The sequence below is a fragment of the Lissotriton vulgaris genome, chromosome 1_1 (assembly GCF_964263255.1).
Source record: "Lissotriton vulgaris chromosome 1_1, aLisVul1.2, whole genome shotgun sequence".
Taxonomy (NCBI): domain Eukaryota; kingdom Metazoa; phylum Chordata; class Amphibia; order Caudata; family Salamandridae; genus Lissotriton; species Lissotriton vulgaris.
The window spans coordinates 1,392,067,797-1,392,085,334 of record NC_141685.1 but is presented as its reverse complement, the minus strand read 5'-3'; the positions used below and the strand labels follow the sequence as shown (position 1 = coordinate 1,392,085,334).

Sequence of the window (17,538 nt, the reverse complement as noted above, 5' to 3'; positions counted from 1 at the left end):
GTGTTGGTGGCTAAGGGGATACAAATGAATTGTGAGTGCTCACAAAGATGGCTCCATGTCAGAACTCTGGCAAAGAAATCAAACTACAGCCCCAGTTACAGAAATTGGAATCCAATTATTGATATGCCAAAACAAATGATGTTCGTAACAATTGCATTCATAAATCTGAGCAGGTATTATTCCAATGATATGTTTTCTAATCTGGCATGTTTTGGAAATATTTTGAAGATACTAAATGTTTTACAACCATGTTTATGGATATAGAGCAATGTAAAAGAACTATTGCAAAGGATACAAACTGAAAAGTCAAAATGGGGACCATGTTTGCAAGCAACTCAGTCATAATAAGTTTGATTGATCATAAAATGGTTAATTCAGCAGTATAAGGCATGGTTAAAAGGGGGAGGGGTGAGTGGCCGACATGTGGTCCATCACGAGTAAAACGGTACATTGCACTGTGGATGAGAATGCTAATTCTGTAGCTACTATTGAAGTGTACAGAGGAACTAAAACATGGCATCTAGAGCTCACAGCATGACATCACGCATTGTGATCCACATAAGAACCTGGGTTGTACGTCCGGTGATTCACACAGTTTCATGACATCAAGGCACCAGTTCAGTAGCACTGAAAACTTGTTTGATTTTGGAACCCGTCCAGTAATAAACTATTAACAGTGCACTGACATTTGTAAATTCATTTGAGCAGAGACCTTGTAAAACGTTGTAAAATTTATAACTCTGAACCTACAAAACAGTACAACTTTCTTGTTAAACACCAAACTATTAATTGCATTACCATGTCATAACTCATCTCTTTGGACAGTGAAGTTTTCTAGCACTGAGGAGAATCAAACTATGCTTCTCTACTTTTTATTTGCTAGTCTATCAGTCGTGGGCATCAATGCGAAGAGTTGAATGTTCTATCATCAACTATTTTATTCAACACAAATCCTTATAGTCTAAACCAGGGGTACTCATAGTACGGCCCGGCACGCCTTCCTTGGCGGCCCGTGGACCTTGCAGACATCGTACCTGTGCTTTTTTTTTTTAAGAGTGTCAGCAAACGCCGCCGGTTGCAGCAGTGCGGACTCCGAGAGACTCTGCTCTAAGGGGGCCGGGCGATTCCAGTGATAGTCAGAGTGGAGCTGCAGTGGCGCTAAGAAGAGGAGAAATACAACAAAGCCTCATTAACAAGTAAATGGTCTTTTAAAGACCTGTGAAGTACTCGGTGCGGCTGTGTGTGCCCGGGAATCTGTCTCAGCAGGGTCGGAAAGGATTCTACTTCTTTCAAGCAACATATGCAATTTCTAGTGCCATTGATAATGATTACATGTTCACATTTAGAACCTTTGTAGAACACATTTATTAATGGCCTAATATCAGATTTTGCCTACAAAAAAGCAAACGCCACCGCCCAGCATATGACCGAGGCACCAGCAAGGTGTATCCCATTTCACTCAGGCCATAAGGATTCAAAACAATTAGCAATTCCCTAATCTCTGATTTACGCTCCTCATTAATATACATGTTCATGACGTAAGGAGTAATGTATAAAGTGAATAATAAATAAGCGCAACAGGAACCACCTGCACCAACAGACTACGCATTTTTCCGTGGGTGCCACAGCCCGCCATCCAGTACAGTAATAAAAGGCCTTAATAGATAGATTAAGCTACAATTCAATTATGAAGGTAGAGAGACAACGTTCCCCCGCAGCATCAGTTTCTTCCGCGAGCTATCTATTCCTCATGCTGCGAGTGTCCTGGCACTATTCCAGGTATTGTGGCGGTGAGGTGACAAATATAGACAGGGACAGTCTGACAGATAGAGGCAGAGACATATAGAGACAGGGCCAGACTGACAGAGGCAGACAGCGATAGAGAGACAGAGATAGCGAGGGAAAGAAACAGGGACAGACAGAGACATATAGAGGCAGAGACGGGGGCAGACAGATGGAGAGAGAGACAGACAGACAGAGGCAGAGACATAGAGAGGGAGGAAGGCAGAGGGAGTCAGGTGGAGACAGAGGGAGGGAGAGGGGAAAAAGAGGGAGACAGACAGAGGGAGGGAGACAGAGGAAGGGAGGGAGAGGGCGAGTGAAACAGAGGGAGCGAGAGAGAGAGAGGGATTGAAACAGAGGGGGGAGGAAGACATAGAGAGAGAGAAGTGTGTATGCCAGGTCTGGTGGCTCAGTGGATGAAGGCATCTGCTGCAGGGGCCTGTGTTCCACTTCATAGTCAGTTTTTTTTTGCTCTGAACCCACCTCTACCGGTGCGGCCCTCGGCCACAAACCACACTGTAAATTTGGCCCCCGAGAGAAAGTTTGTGAGTACCCATGGTCTAGACTAAAATTGTGTACAGGATCACCCGAAAATATTTTTTATTACTGTGGTCACCCTATCACAAAATAATAAACCAAGAGGGCTGAGATGAAGGCCTGCGTGTCCATTGCTGTTGATATGTTGCAATGTGCAGTAAAATCCCTCTGTGGATCAATTGCTTTTATCGGGAACAAGGCTGTAGTGTATCATTAATCTAACAGTGGCTTGTTCATATGATAACGTTATAAGTGGGTTTAGTCTAACCCGTGCAGCAACTAGTATAGTATTGAAGCTACTGTTCCTAAATCAGTGTTACTCGTAGTTTTTGACTAAGTGATGCCTACATGACAGTTTTAATAGTGGTCCGCACTTGTAAAGGCAGTCTTTTAGTTCAAGCACCCATCCTGAGGTGGGTGAGAGTTCATTGCCCAAAGAGAGGAGGCAGAACATGGTGATACCACTATTAGTTCGGTATTTAGAAGGAGAGATATGCTTTTCATACATTCAAACTCTAGATAGGTAGGGAGTGCAACAGTCTCAAACAAACAAATCCGCTCTCCCCCCCACTTGTGTTAACTATTTATAACTTACCTGTATTTGAGCAGGCGCTGCTTTCCTCTCTTTCCTCGTGATATTCTGCCAAACACTCTTCTTGCTCAATATTGCTAAATGGAAATTCTAATGAACAAGACAAAACAACTTTCATTCAAATGGTATTTTATTTGAGATCTTCAACCTCAAGTGAGACCTGTCATGTAGGAATAGCATGCAGCCAGGTGGAGCAGAGTTCCTCCCATCATGGGTCAGGACACTAGTGACAGAATACTGTGAAAGGGTTACATAGAGTAAACTGCAGCCAATCTAGTAATGTTATGAATGGGAGTTGTGGGGTCACATTACTTCCAAATCGAGTTACCAAAGAATACAGGATAATGAAAATCACAATGGCTTTTCCATTGTGTACAGTGCACATGAGCTTACCATGATTTATAATCTTATTCTGCTGGGCCCTACATAAGGACTTTAACATGATTACAATACAAATTACAATAAAGACTAAGATACGAAGCAGTAGGCCAATCACTAGGACTGCTAGTCACATGAGACATACGCCCTATCATAAGGCAGACCAAGACCCAATTCGGGAGGACAATATTTCGCAGGCCTCAAAGTTTGCTTAAGAAGCAAACTATACACTTCCATGAATTATTTGCATTGTCATAAGAACCTGATGTAACCATCATTATCTCGTCCTTCTGTTATGAAACGGAAATAAGATGTTCCCCTCTGTGTGAGCAAGTATTTTTGTCGGTACAAGTAACTTTGACATATTTCCCTCAAATGTATTATGAGCCGCCTATTGTTGGTGAAAGTATTCATATGAATTGCTTATTGTTTTACATAATGAATCAAGACAGATTTGCTTGGTATGCTGCATTAACACCTTTTTAAGAGGTTGCAAGTTGTGGCAATTGCTTTAGATCCGGATTTGATGTGAACAATAACAGGACATCTTAGACAAGAGGCTTTGCACTGCATCGCCACAGCTACTCCCAGACATGTCTTTAGGTTGTATGTTTTCTGCAATGATTTTGCGAGAAGAACTATTTACTCACGTGTCACATCGGCAGCACTTTCTCTTCTGTCATGGTCGTAGAGGTCTATCGAATATGTATCTCCTCCTCCTTCTTCTTCTTTTACAATTAATGGAACAACAGGGGTTACACCATCATGACCTTCATTAAAAAATCAAAATAATGTCAGAGGTCTGCTAAGCAGAGACATTTGCCTATTTCCCTGTTGTACAAACAGACCTCTTATCTTCGTGGAAAATTAAAAAATATATTGTGTTTGGTATGCATAATACATGGCCCAGTGACAGAACCTATTTTAATATTAGTACTGCAGAAGAAAAATTGAAAAGCGAGTAATTTTTCAGATAACACTTCCAAAACTATTACATATCTTAGTCTTAATTTTTTATGGAAAGCCTCTTCTCCTTTCACAGAAACAAGGCACACTACATCAAGCGTATAAAAGGAGAGTAGGATATATGTTAGTATAAAATAGCATTCAATCGTAACTCTCTCCCTTCGAGATTTCATTTACCTGCTGTGGCAATGATGGCTGGAGCTACTAGACCAAATAGGACTGAGCTACACTACCAGCCAAACACCCGGTGAGGGGCTAAGGGAATCAAAATGAATTTGTAGCACTAAATAACGCTCCTCAAAAAATTTGTAGGGCAAATAATGACGCCACTTGTAGAAGAAGCAATTAACCTGGAACGAACTGGAAATGCTATTGAGGAAAGAGAGAAATCAAAATAGGGCAAAACGGGAACAAACGACGATCAGGTGTTGCGAGGCACCAACCCAACTGTGGCAATGCTTCTTATTCCCCCACTCCCCCTCTCCCAGAGACCACAAAATCGCTGAGCCTACGTGCTGCGGAAAAACTACCTCGAATGGGTAAAGTATGCCGCACACGCCTGCACTCCTGTCTTCACTGGCCCATACACCAGTGCTTCCAGAATGTTCGTCATAGATTCCTTGTGACTTCCATGCATGAATGTAGCATGCGCGCGCCCTCACAATGTGACTTCCTCTGGCTTCTAGGTGAATGTGTGTTATATTCTACTTATTGCATATTCCTATGTGTGCCTTTACCCACTAAATGCCCTTCTAGTGGAATGCCTCTGCACTGTGATGCACTAGGGAATGTTGGGTGCTGGTTGAAGATAAGCCACAGTTATGATGGGGATGAGCTGCCTGCTGGCTGCTCCTGGTGGGGCTTATTCCAGGCTACTTAACAACTTACAATAAATCTCCATGAAATACCTCAACCAGTCTGGAGTCAATTACTACATTTGTATGGCGACGATTTGATCTTACCTACGTGCTCAACTCAAGAATTCAAGCTTCAAGAAGGCAAGATATTCTAAATCTTCATCTATCTCCAAACTTCAAACATAGATTCTGGCACCAAGCCCAACCAGGGACCTCCACAACGATCGCCCCCAACCTGCACATGACAGATCTATTTTCTATATTTATCAACTCAAGTGCGTTCTCAAGATCTTAAACTTCAAAGAAAATCATCTACTTTAACCTCAATACTACAACTCAATAAGGAAGGTAACTGGTGGTTGTCTGATTGTGTTTCCCTGCGTAGTATTATGTTCTAGCTGCGCATTTCAACCTCAACCAGATTCACAATTGGCCAGTTCCTCCTACCTGTGCCTCCTTGCTGCCTTCCAGTTCCTGCTGCCTTTTAGTACCTACTGCTCAAACAGTGTCTCAAGAGGGAAGGTAAAGGCAGGGATTCATTTCTGCAACCTACAGTATATTTTTCAAGGTGCTGTGGATTTGCCAGATCCCACTTCACAAGCCTGTTTCAATAAATGGACTTTTCAATCAACACACAAAACAGTGTGGTTTTATGGATTGTCTGCCTTAAAGCGCCTTTCTATATCAAAGCAATCTCTGCGCGCTTTATACTTCAAGTGGCTACATCTTCTGTCTTTGCGACATGTGTCTAGATCAATTTCAACTGTGCCTTCAAGGGAAGTAAGGTTTGTCAAGTTAGACCTTTTAACCTGTCATTTCTATTTTTTATGCTGTGTAGTTCGTGTTTTACACTGTGGATGGACTATTCAAGACTCACTCAATACAGTACTATTTTGTTTTCATCTCCCACATATTGATGTCTGCACTGTCTGGGAAAGAAGTGTCAATTTGTTTGTGTGCACCAGCCAAGTTGAGACCACCAAACTACTATTTCTTAGACTCAAATCGCTCTGGGATCAATCTACAAATTCCACGCTTTTTAAATGCAGGTGCAACATCCTGCAATTCATTTTATTACGAAGTATACAGTGTGCTTTCAAGGTGCATGTGCAGACATTCAGGGGCATTGTTGCAGCTGTCTCCTCTTCAAGTCGGTGGACAATCCACACCAGACCCCGTCTACTAATTCTATACGAGGTTATCCTCCTGCATGACTTTTGGGGAGTAGTGGGAGTTCACTTTCTCTTTTTTTTATTTTTAAAATTTTTTATTGAGCAGAGCATAGATAAAGTACAATACATATAAGAATAATTTGACCAATGCAAATGAATATAAAATATTTAAAAGCTTCTTCTATTAACCCTTTCGATGCTCATGACGAGCTCAGCTCGTCATGATGCACAGTTGAGCTGTGCTGATGACGAGCTGAGCTCGTCATGACACCAGCAAAATGGCAATTTCCAGCACAGGGGGGGGGAAAACGCCTAGCAGCCAAGGTGTTAAAACAGATTAAAAGGGAGGATTCTGAATACTTAACTCCTTGGACGCTCATGACGAGCTCAGCTCGTCATGGTGTACAACTCCATACACTCATGACGAGCTGAGCTCGTCATGATCAATGGGAATAAGGAGGATCCAGCACAGGAGGAAAATAACACTAGCATCGATGGTGTTAAAAGCCATAAGCAGTCAATGTCAATAAAACTACATATATAAATTTTCAAATACAAGCAATGTGCAACATGCGCAAAATTCGGTCCTAAAGTGCAAATGCAATACAGTACAATCCAACCTGAAATAAAGTGCTAATGCTTCAAAATTACTATAAGTGCAAATACCACAGATTAAAGCGCTTGTGACTTATTGATAACCCCTTTCAACACTTCAAGACTGCTTGAGCATAATACAGGCCTCTTATCAATCTAATTGCAAACTTAACCCCCCCCCTTATTTCCTGCAAATTCTCAAAATATTTCCAATTCATTTCAAATCTCCTTACTACTCCCACTCTACAAGCATAAGCTTTTTCAAAATTCCATGACCTCCTCATTTTGTTAAGCCATTTCAAATGGGAAGGAAGTTCCTTTGATTTCCAATTTTGGAGAATTAAGGAGCGGGCAACAGCACAAGAAATAAATACAAACATTTTCTCTGCATCTTTGAGAAACACTCTGTCATTACATATACCAAAGAGGGCCAATTCGGCTGAAGGCATAAGTGTTTTCCCTATAGCTGCCTCAATATCTGAGAGAATGGCCTCCCAAAAAGATTTCAGTTGAGGACAAGTGAAGAAAATATGAAGCCATCCACCCTGACCATCAGCTTGGCATCTGAAGCACTTGTTCCTAACCTCCGGGAACCTTTTCTCCAGTGCCTCCGGAGTCCAATATGCTAGCCAGCAGGACAAGAATGCCATCCTCTTAAAATTGGCGGCCCGTAATGATTTATAACCCAATAAGCTTATGGTTTCCCAATCTTTGCGTGTTAAATAACATTGTGTTAGGCTACTTATTTTTTCTAGATGGGAATCTATCATAGCTAATTGCCCATCACAATGGAGCCTCTTGTACCAATTCCCTATGTCACTGGTTTTAGCTTCATATAGGAGAGTTACCACCTCACTCGTCGAATCAAATAGTCCACCTATATCTCTACTTAGAAAGTGGACAATTTGTGAGTATTCAAAGAACGTTGGTCGCCAGGGAGTAGTTCCTCTAGCTAGCACTTCATACCACGTAATAATTCTTCGCTGAACAACGACGTGCCTTAACTCCCGAAATCCCAAATTCTCCCACATTATTATATGGCTGTTTCCAATTTGGAGGCCCAAACAAAAACACCCTTGTAGACTTAAAAACTGGGAAGCTGAGGAGATAGAATTTCTTTTAAAAAAGGACTGCAATCTAGACAAATATTCTTTCAAGGTCTTATATCTTGTCCTCTTTGGGAACTTTGCAGTCTTTAAAAAAATTTGAGAATCAGACTCTTGTATCATTTTTTCTAAGAAGAAGCTGTCTCGATTATTTTTTTGAGCCTATCAGACCTGCCACTATATCAAGAAAGGCTGCCTCATAATATGTTTTTAAGTGTGGCAGAGCCAGTCTGTTCAACTGGAAGTTGGATCACAGACAACTTAACCCTCGGGGCTGCCCCCCCTCCAAACAAAACTTCTGAACATGGTTTCCATGTCTTTAAAAAAATAGAATTCAATTTGATTGGGACATTACAAAACAAGAATATTAACAAGGGTAAAATCGACATTTTAATCAGAGATACTCTACCAATCAATGTGAGTGGAAGTAAAAGCCATTGGGCAAAAAGGCTCTTAATTTTATTTTTAGTTCTCACATAGTTGAGAAGATAAAGCTGGTTATAATATGAGGTCACAAAAATGCCTAAATATCTAATAGGATAGCAGCTTGCTGCCTTGGCACGCAGGCAAGATGGAAAAAGGCTGAGGTTGGTGTTTAAAGCGAGAACTTTGTCTTCTTAGCATTTATTTTGTAACCTCCTATTCGCTCATATGCTTTAAATTCCTTTAATATAATTTCTATATTCTCTTTGTTCGGTTTCAGATAAAGAATAATGTCATCCGCAAACAGCTTGAGCTTCGCCATCCCGGGGATAGGGGGGAAAATATCAGGATTGTTTCTGATTTTAATCACAAGGGGTTCATAAAAAAAGGTAAAGAGTAAAGGAGATAAAGGGCAACCCTGCCTAGTTCCTCGATTGACTTTAATTAGGCCGGCCCTATTCGAGTTTATTATGACCTGCGCTGAAGCACCTTGATAGATGTTCCGTAGCATCTTGATCACTTGTTCTGGAAACCTGAATTGGGCGAGGGAGTAAAACAGGGTTGCCCAATTTACCAGGTCGAACGCTTTTTCCACGTCGACCATTAAAATACAAGCAGGTGTTGAATTGACATTAAAATAATCCAGTGCCTGAATTAAAAATTCAGTATTGGAAGCCATTGAGCAGCCTGCTATAAATCCTGACTGATCGCTATGTACGACTTCTTGAGCAGCAAACATAAAGCGACGGGCCCAGATTTTCATTAGGATTTTATAGTCTGAATTCAGAAGGCTAATAGGCCTGTAAGAATTAATATCTTCTGGATTTTTGTCTTTTTTAACAAAAGATATTATTGTTGCTTCCTTAAAGGACGCGGGTACCAGCCCTCCTAACTTAATATAATTGAATAAATTCTTAAGGGGTTTTGATAGGTTCTTTAAACAAATCTTATAAAATTCGATTGGCAACCAGTCTTGCCCACAAGCCTTCGCCCCTGCTGTTTCTTTAAAAGCATCTTCTATTTCCCCTATACAAATTTCAAGCCCTAGTTGTATAACCCTATTAGCCGTGATTTTTGGAATTCCTATGTTCAAGAAATAGTCCTGGATCTGATCTTCCCCCACAAGATATTCAGTAGTATATATATTGCTAAAATGCTCTAAAAAAGCCCTTTGAATCTGATTGTTGTTTACTATCTCTTGCCATTAATAGAATCTCTTATTTTAACTATTGAGGCAGATTCCTGTCTTTTTCTCACTGAATTAGCCAGGAGCTTCCCTACCAATTGGCTGTCCTCATAGACCTTTTGTTGGAAGGTTCTGGAGCTGTTAATCTCTTCCAATATGAAAAAATCTTTTAACTCCACCTTTGCTTGCTCCAGATAATTCGGGCGTAAACAGAATTGAGTATATTCTTTATCTACAGCCTTTTAAAGCATAGATATTTTTGTCTCCTCTTTTTAGCCAGAGCAGCTGTATAAGATATTATCTGGCCGCGTGCTGCCGCCTTAAATCCCTCCCAAACCGAAAATTGTTCTGCCGTGTCATTATTGATTTTAAAGTACTCCGTGATCCATTCTCCAAAACTAACCACCCAATCCTGGTTCTGGAGCAGGGTACGGTCCAGCTGCCACCTGGATTGATCTCTGCCTCCTACTCCTAGATTAATTTCCAGCTCTACCTTCCCATGATCAGAAAAGGGATTACACCCAATAGATAAGCCTAGAGTTAAATGGATCTTGATATCAGAAATAAATCGATTCTTGATGACGTCCGGAAGCGATGTGAATAACAGGTAAAAGATTCCCCTTCTGGGTTCATAAAACGCCATGGGTCTATGAGTTGGTATTCTGATATGAAAGCATCCAGGACTTTTTTGGTGTTAGGTTTTAATTTAATCTTATTTTTATTAGAGGTATCTATTTTTAAAGCTTGTATATAGTTGAAATCTCTTCCCAAGATAATCTGCCCAGGGGACCCCCTGAGAAGATCATTGATTTCAAGAATACTAGACACCTCATCGGATATCTGCCCATAATAGTTCACAAAATTCATTACCTTCCTCTGTATTTTAGTAACAACCAATAACCATCTCCACTTAGTATCCCTTCGGATCCTTATGTCTTCCCAGGGTAGTCTTCTGGAGAAGTAAATAGCGACCCCTCTCTGGGCTACCCCAGCTGATGCAAAGAACGCGTGGGAGAAATATTTCGGGATAAATAGATTAGGGGTGTTGGATTTTAGATAGGTCTCTTGGAGAAATAATACATGGAGATTCTGGTAAACTGCCCATTTTATAAGAGCGCCATATTTCTGTTTGTTTAACATGCCATTGGTTTTGACTGATAGGATACTACATTTATTCAATTCCATATAAAAATTCTCACAACTTAAATTCCTTCGTCCAAAATTCGGTACGGACCCTGCCTAAGACTTCTGCTCTTTTTTACTGTATTTACCCCAACCCCCCCTCTCCTACCCCTGATGAGCCCCCACCCCCTCCTGAAATGTGGAACCTTCCATCCCCCCCATGCAGACCACATTTCACCCCTGCCTACTAACCTGGGTGTCTTCTTGTCACACCCTAAGTGACCCTCTGGGCCCCTAGCCCCCCACCCCCGGCAAGATAAAGAGAAAGAGAAAAAAAGAAACAACAAAAAAGAGCAAATAAATCACATAGCACATACATATGTAGAGCATTATCGCGACCCATAAGCCCACTAGTGTCTATAGCGTCCCATATTTTCAACTAGGAGGTAACTTGTCCTCGGCAAGTAGGAAACATCCTATTTCCAACCTTTCCTCAAGCTCACCCACTCTACAACAGACCACTACATACTATTCAGACATTTGTCTCTGAAGAGATCTCCTTGAGGAAAGATTGTGCTTCCTCAAGGTTGGAGAACATGTAAAACTTTCCTTTCACAAGGACTTTTAATTTTGATTGTTGAGCGATTGAAGCTTGCGCGCCCATCAGTTTAAAAAGATGGAGAATTTTCACGAATTCTTTCCTGCGGTGCGCAGCAACGGCAGTCATGTCAGAAAAGATTCTACATTTAATTGTTTCTGTAACTGGGAATTGTCTTTGTTGGAATGCCTTGGATAGAATATTTTCCTTTATCCTATAATCCACAAAATTCATCAAGATAGTTCTGGGGAAGGTTGAGTTTGCGAATCTTTGTGCCGGAACCCGATGCGCTCTCATAATGGTTAAGTCCCCCTCGAACTCTGGTAGTACATTTTGATGGATAAAAGAGTTAACCCACTGAAGCGTATCTGAACCTTGAAGGCCCTCAGGAACCCCCACTATCCTTAGGTTGGATCTTCGGGAATGATTCTCTAGTTCCTCGAGCTTATTTTCAAGTTTACTCTCCAGTAGGCTCTTTTTACTTGCTGCTTCTTTAGCTTCCATCTTTGCTTGAGTTATGTGATCTTCAAGAGCTGAAATTCTTTCCTCCGCTTCATGTAATCTGATAGGGAGACCTGACATTGACTCTTCAAATTTTTCCAGCCTGGAGTGCAGGGCGGCTATCTCAACTTGCTGATTCACCTCTATCTCGCGTATCGCATTGAGGATTAGGTTCAACATCTCACGAATATCAATTTGATAGCTCATTTCCTTTTCGGAGTTGTCTCCTTTCCCCTTTTGAAATAATGGAGTTGCAGAAGTTGATTTTACAGCTGTAGAGCCCCCTTGAGCCCCTAGAGCCCCCTCTCGGAGCAATAAAATAGGTGGACATGAGGGAGATTGTAGAACTGCCACTGATGGAATCTGATTCGACAGTGTCTCTATCCTCGGTTCTTCACTGATTATATTCAAGCTCGCTTCTGCTCCAGGATCTGAACTATTTGAATCAGCCCTGGCTGCTACCTCAGAGCAATTTGGCGCCGGTAGTTGAGGAGCTTCTGACACCACTTGTATTGTACTCTCCGGTGCTTTTAATGGAGAGTTTATTTGTTCCTGCACTACCACTGCTACTGGGGTTGAAGCTAGAATTTCGGCATACTTTTCAGGCGGGACCACTGGTGTTTGAGGAATGCGAGCAATCTTTTTCCAAACAGGGGAAAGTCTCTCATCTCTTTTACCCCGCTCATACTTTTCTCGCCAGAAGATGGCCCGGCTTCTGCTGCCTTTTCTGATAAAGCTGAGTTATTTTCTATTACATCTTCTATGTGGGCCCCCCCCCATAGCAGTTTCATCATTCCCTTCATCTGGAGGAGAGGTTAAAGTAATATGCAGTTCGTCTTCCGAGCTCTCTAATGTTGTATCCCTCCCCGGTACAGGAGATACCGGATTTCCTTCTCCTTTTTCGCCTTTGTCTCTTTCTTTGGCTACTAGCCGTGCGCCTTTTCTTGCTAGAGCTAGGCGAGTTTTACTCTTCAGACGGGCAGTTGTTCCCATCTTAGCGGATTTATTTGACTCTTCAGTATCTTTTTGTTGTCTCCCCATTATCCCAGCAACGGGGCTTCATATTCAGAGCTTAGGGACAGTATTGGAGAAGCTCTGTGAGCTAATAGTTGATAGTTTCGCCTAGCAGTCAAGCGACAAGCAACTAAACAATCCAAATCCAAATACCCCCTTTCTCTACCCCTCACCTCACCTTTCTCCTTTCCATATATCGAAATCGCATCTCACAAGAAGGGGCTTTTGTGGGTTCACATAGTTTTTCAGAAAGGAGCGAGACTTTTCAATTTTCAGCCAGCTTATGTACCTAGTCCTGCTACCGCAAATCTTTTACAGCCAGGAAAGCCGCCGTTAACTATCATCCAAGGCGGTTGGGGGCAAAAGGGGGCACCTGCTCTCCATGCCTCGATATTGCAGCACATTCAAAAAGGCTCACAGCTCCCAAGGGACCGCAAATTTTGTTCCTCAGAACCACGGAGTCACAAAGCGGAGCTGCTCCGGCATGCCGCCCTTATCATGCTGTTTGCATCCTGCCGTTTTTCAAAATCGCCGAGAACGCCATTGCTGCGTTGCTGCGATGATTGCAGCTGTCGAGGAGGGGCGGGGCCACGAATCACGGCGGCTATCCGGAGGCGTGGAACTTCGGAGCCATTCCCCCCGGGAGTTCACTTTCTCAACTTGTCTCATCAGTGGATCCGTTCTGGCAAGTCATGGTCTAATCAAATGCAGAGGTTACGTAAAATATTTTTTGTTACTACAGCGAGGTACTTTCACAGTTTTTATTTTTTTTTGTTGTCTGTTCTTTATAACTTCTTTAATTTGAGGTTGTCAAGACAGAACTAAATCTCCACTTCTTGTGATTAGTTGCTTCAAGTGTGTGTCAAATTAATGGTGATTTTCACATGTGGTTATTTTTTTAAATCAAATTCTATTAGGTATTCCATTTGTCCCTGTTTCACTATATACTTGTGCTTGCGACTGTTATACACATTTTTATTACAGTTGCCTTAATCACAGATTGCGTATGTCAATTGTTCTATTTTCTGTTTTACCTCTGCTCCACTCAGTATGTAAAGTTTGCGTTGTAGTTCTATTACTGTGGACGTCTAGTCCAGGTTGCATGTTCTCAAAAGTTCAATTACTCAATCTTTCTTTATTTTTCAATTTGTGCATGTCATGTTACCTCTGCTTAGGTTTGCCCAGTTGACACTTGCACACGTGCAGTATTCTCAGTAGGTATTGCACAAATCTATCAACTTATTTCAATTTGAACGTAGTTTCTATTACTCAATTATATCAATGTAAATGCATGCGTGCAGTATTCCTTTGTAGGGGATGTGTATCAATTTTTACTTATCAATGTGCATGCATACCAGTAGTATTCCCTTGTTGTGATTACATTGTGTTGTACTTGTCACTGTACTCACAGTTTTAAATGGTCACTCTCAACGGTTCTATTACAAAATTTTTCATTGTTTTTCAATTTGTGACCTTTATGAGGTCGTCAATTTTGTTACTGCCTCTCAACATTTCAATGTTTTTCAATGTTTGACCTTTTAGATTGTCAATATGGGGGTTTATCCCTCTCAATTTTTCAATGGTACTTCAATATAACCTTCACTAGGTTGTGGGGTTACACTCCTCAATGTTTCAATGTGTGACCTTTTATGAGGTCGTAATGTAAAATATATATGATATGGGTTTTATCACTCAATTGCTTAGTACATTTCTGCTGCATTGTGTTGCCCTATATTCAAAGTTGTCTACATTATATTTGCTACATTGTATTGCTCTATATTCAAAGTTGTCTACATTATATTTTTAATTGCTGTTTTACAGGGTAGTGTGAAGGATCTTTTGTTATCCTTTCTTCTGCTTCTCTGTTTACTATTTCTATTTACTCAATACTTGTCTCCTTTCATACCTTTCCTGCTAATGGGTGTGTCTGGAGCAGTTCTTGGGTTTATCTTTTTATTCTCTTTCTCTTTTATGGAGAAGGGAAGAAGAGTACCTATTTAAGTGTTCGTACCTTTCGGTTTTACTCCTCAAGTCTTTTTGTTTTACTTGATGCATTTTGCATTGCCTTGTGTTTACAGAGAAGGAGTGTGTCTGATCTTTATTTATGAATTCCTTTTCTGTATTTTCTACTCCTCATGCTGTGCAGTGCCTCCTGTCACATCTGTCTGGCCAGTGGGTGTGTCAGCAGGTAATGATCGGTACGCTTTCTCTTTCTTTTATGCTCTATGTACGCTTTCTCTTTCTTTTATGTTCTATGCTCCTATGTTCATTATTCTGTAGTGGAAGAAAAGGAGGTATGTTGTATTCTACTTATTGAATATTTCTATGTATGCCTTTACCCACTAAATGCCCTTCTAGTGGAATGCCTCTGCACTGTGATGCACTACGGAATGTTGGGTGCAGGTTGAAGATAAGCCACAGTTATGATGGGGATGAGCTGCCTGCTGGCTGCTCCTGGTGGGGCTTATTCCAGGCTACTTAACAACTTACAATAAATCTTCATGAAATATCTCAACCAGTCTGGAGTTCATTACCACAATGTGCAGCCTGGGTTTGTCCCGAACCTTGACAGGAAGAGTAAAATAGTGCGATATGGTCACAGCTTGACTCATCATAATAATAATAAAAGGTATTTGCTTATTTAGAGAGCATGATCTGATACTCGTCCCATGCAGCCAAAAGATAAGAGCAAACATACTGCACAATAGGCTTTACTGCATGCTTTACAATGTATAATGTGGTCTCTGAATACTCACTTGAACCTGGAGTGGAAACATTAAGGAAAACAGCTTATAATCAGTTTCCAAAGTTACTCGAGAGAACGTTTCACACTTATCCAGGCAGCCTACTGAGTCGGTGGGTGAACAGCTGAATAAAATGCATTGTCATTTACAACGCCAATAGCTTAAACTCTTGCAAATGCGAGACCTATTGCATTGCAAATGTGTGCTATGAAAATAAGAATTTGCAGAGAGCGTGTCCTGCTTGCAACAGCAGGCTGGACAAAGCTATTTGAGAAAATAGTGCTTGGAGGCTGTTTACCAAGCAACAACACACGTAACGGGGTGTCGCCATGGGAGATTACAAAATGCGGCAAAGCGATACTAAGGACGGACTACAAAGTCTTTTGACCAACCAACAGCCTCAGTTTACAGTGGACAACGACACAAGCCAATGAAAAATGGGGGCAGAGCTTCAAGTCCCTACCTCAATACAGCATGCAGGGCAGCGCATACGCTGCCCAGGCTCGACCTAAAAATGATAGAATTTTTAAAATAATGTTTTAATGAACAGAACCAAAATGATGCCCTATTCTTGGAACGTGCAGGTATTAGGAAAGGGGTTGTGTGTGTAGGTAAGAAAACACTACATCTTGAGCGCTCGGTGTGCCTGCTCAGTAATAGAGTGTGATGAAGCATAATGTAAGAGTTAGGCAATTGTAAAGTGAGGCTGGGCAGAGATGCTGTTTGCACGAGATAGGGTTTTAATGTTCTGACATACTTTCCTGGTACTAAATGCAAGCTATTTTTTTTTACCTGACCAAATCCTGATATCTTACCTTGACTGTCTTCTTTTCTTACTACCAAAGGAAATCTTGCACAAAGTTAATGTTTCAAAAAAGCCTTACGTGAATATTCACCTGTTTGCTGTACACGAAATAACCAGAGAAATGCTCAGGAGAAGAAGGTTCATATTGGTTTATTTGAGATTTTGGTATTCTCGTTCTATTTGTTTAAGAAACTGCAGGATGGGCCAATTGTGTTGTAACAGAAGGGTGACTCTGGCCTATGAGGCCATATTCAAGAAGAATTCCACAAAAGCTGTGAGTGGCTGAACCTGAGCATTGAGCAAAATTGATAGGGCAGAGCAGGTTGAATAGAGAAATCACAGAACGCATAAAACATGGGCTTTTGTTATAAGAGTACTTCTTACAAATCTTGAACATTTCAAAAGATTGAAAATTTGATTTCCATTTGCTATGAGTGCTGTGTTTAATATGAAACCTAAAAACTCCTAATGCTGCCCTATAACTTCAGCCTCTTCAAGGTCAAAGTGTAAACCTCAAGTGTTTTTGATCTAAGTTCCCAGTTAATGAGATAGCTCTCACCACGTACAGAGATTAATCCCAGGCTACTCTTGGCAACGGAACTCATCATCTTTTCTTGATAATTCTTTCTTCTCATAACCCTGGACAGCTTGTTAAAATTGCTCTGCATCGCAGGTTAGGAGCATCTTTTTTAGGAGGTAATCTGACTCTTTGTTGTGTGCTTCCCTCTGTGATTTGCAGTCTGTCCACATGATCTTCCTACTTGTCTTATGCCTTTCTTATCATGATGTATCTCCCTTTTTCTCTGGGACTCTTATCGGTCCTGATAGTCCCCTTTCTATTTAGGTCTTGCGTGTAGCATTGCAGCACAACGCGCTGCTCGCTCTGCGAGAACTCTTGTGATAAAGGAGATTTCAGAAGGGGGCTTTAAGCCCCGCCCATCATTTCCATTGGCTGGCGTCAACTTTTGTGTTAAACGGTGGCCTGCCATTGGAAATGAGGGTTTTTGGTTCACGCCCTTTGTCCTCCGTCCGGACTTGGTGGCCTGCTTTGCTGCTGTCGCAAAGCACTTTCTTATATTTATGGGGCCATGTATTAAACACATGGCCCCATAAAGACAAGAGATCGATGCTTGTTGGGACTGGCAGCAGCAAGTCGGCAAA

General features: G+C 41.4%; 1 protein-coding gene across 1 annotated transcript in view; it reads right to left on the bottom strand.

Moving 5' to 3' along the window:
* The window catches only part of LOC147750562 (uncharacterized), a 245,567-nt gene that overhangs the window by 168,733 nt on the left and 59,296 nt on the right, over window positions 1-17,538 (bottom strand). Inside the window, exons 5-6 of the mRNA XM_086929621.1 lie at window positions 3,940-4,059; window positions 2,915-3,001 (exon numbers count right to left, since the gene is read on the bottom strand). Of these exons, the coding sequence (XP_086785747.1) occupies window positions 2,915-3,001; window positions 3,940-4,059 (207 nt within the window). The remainder of the gene's footprint in view (window positions 1-2,914; window positions 3,002-3,939; window positions 4,060-17,538) is intronic.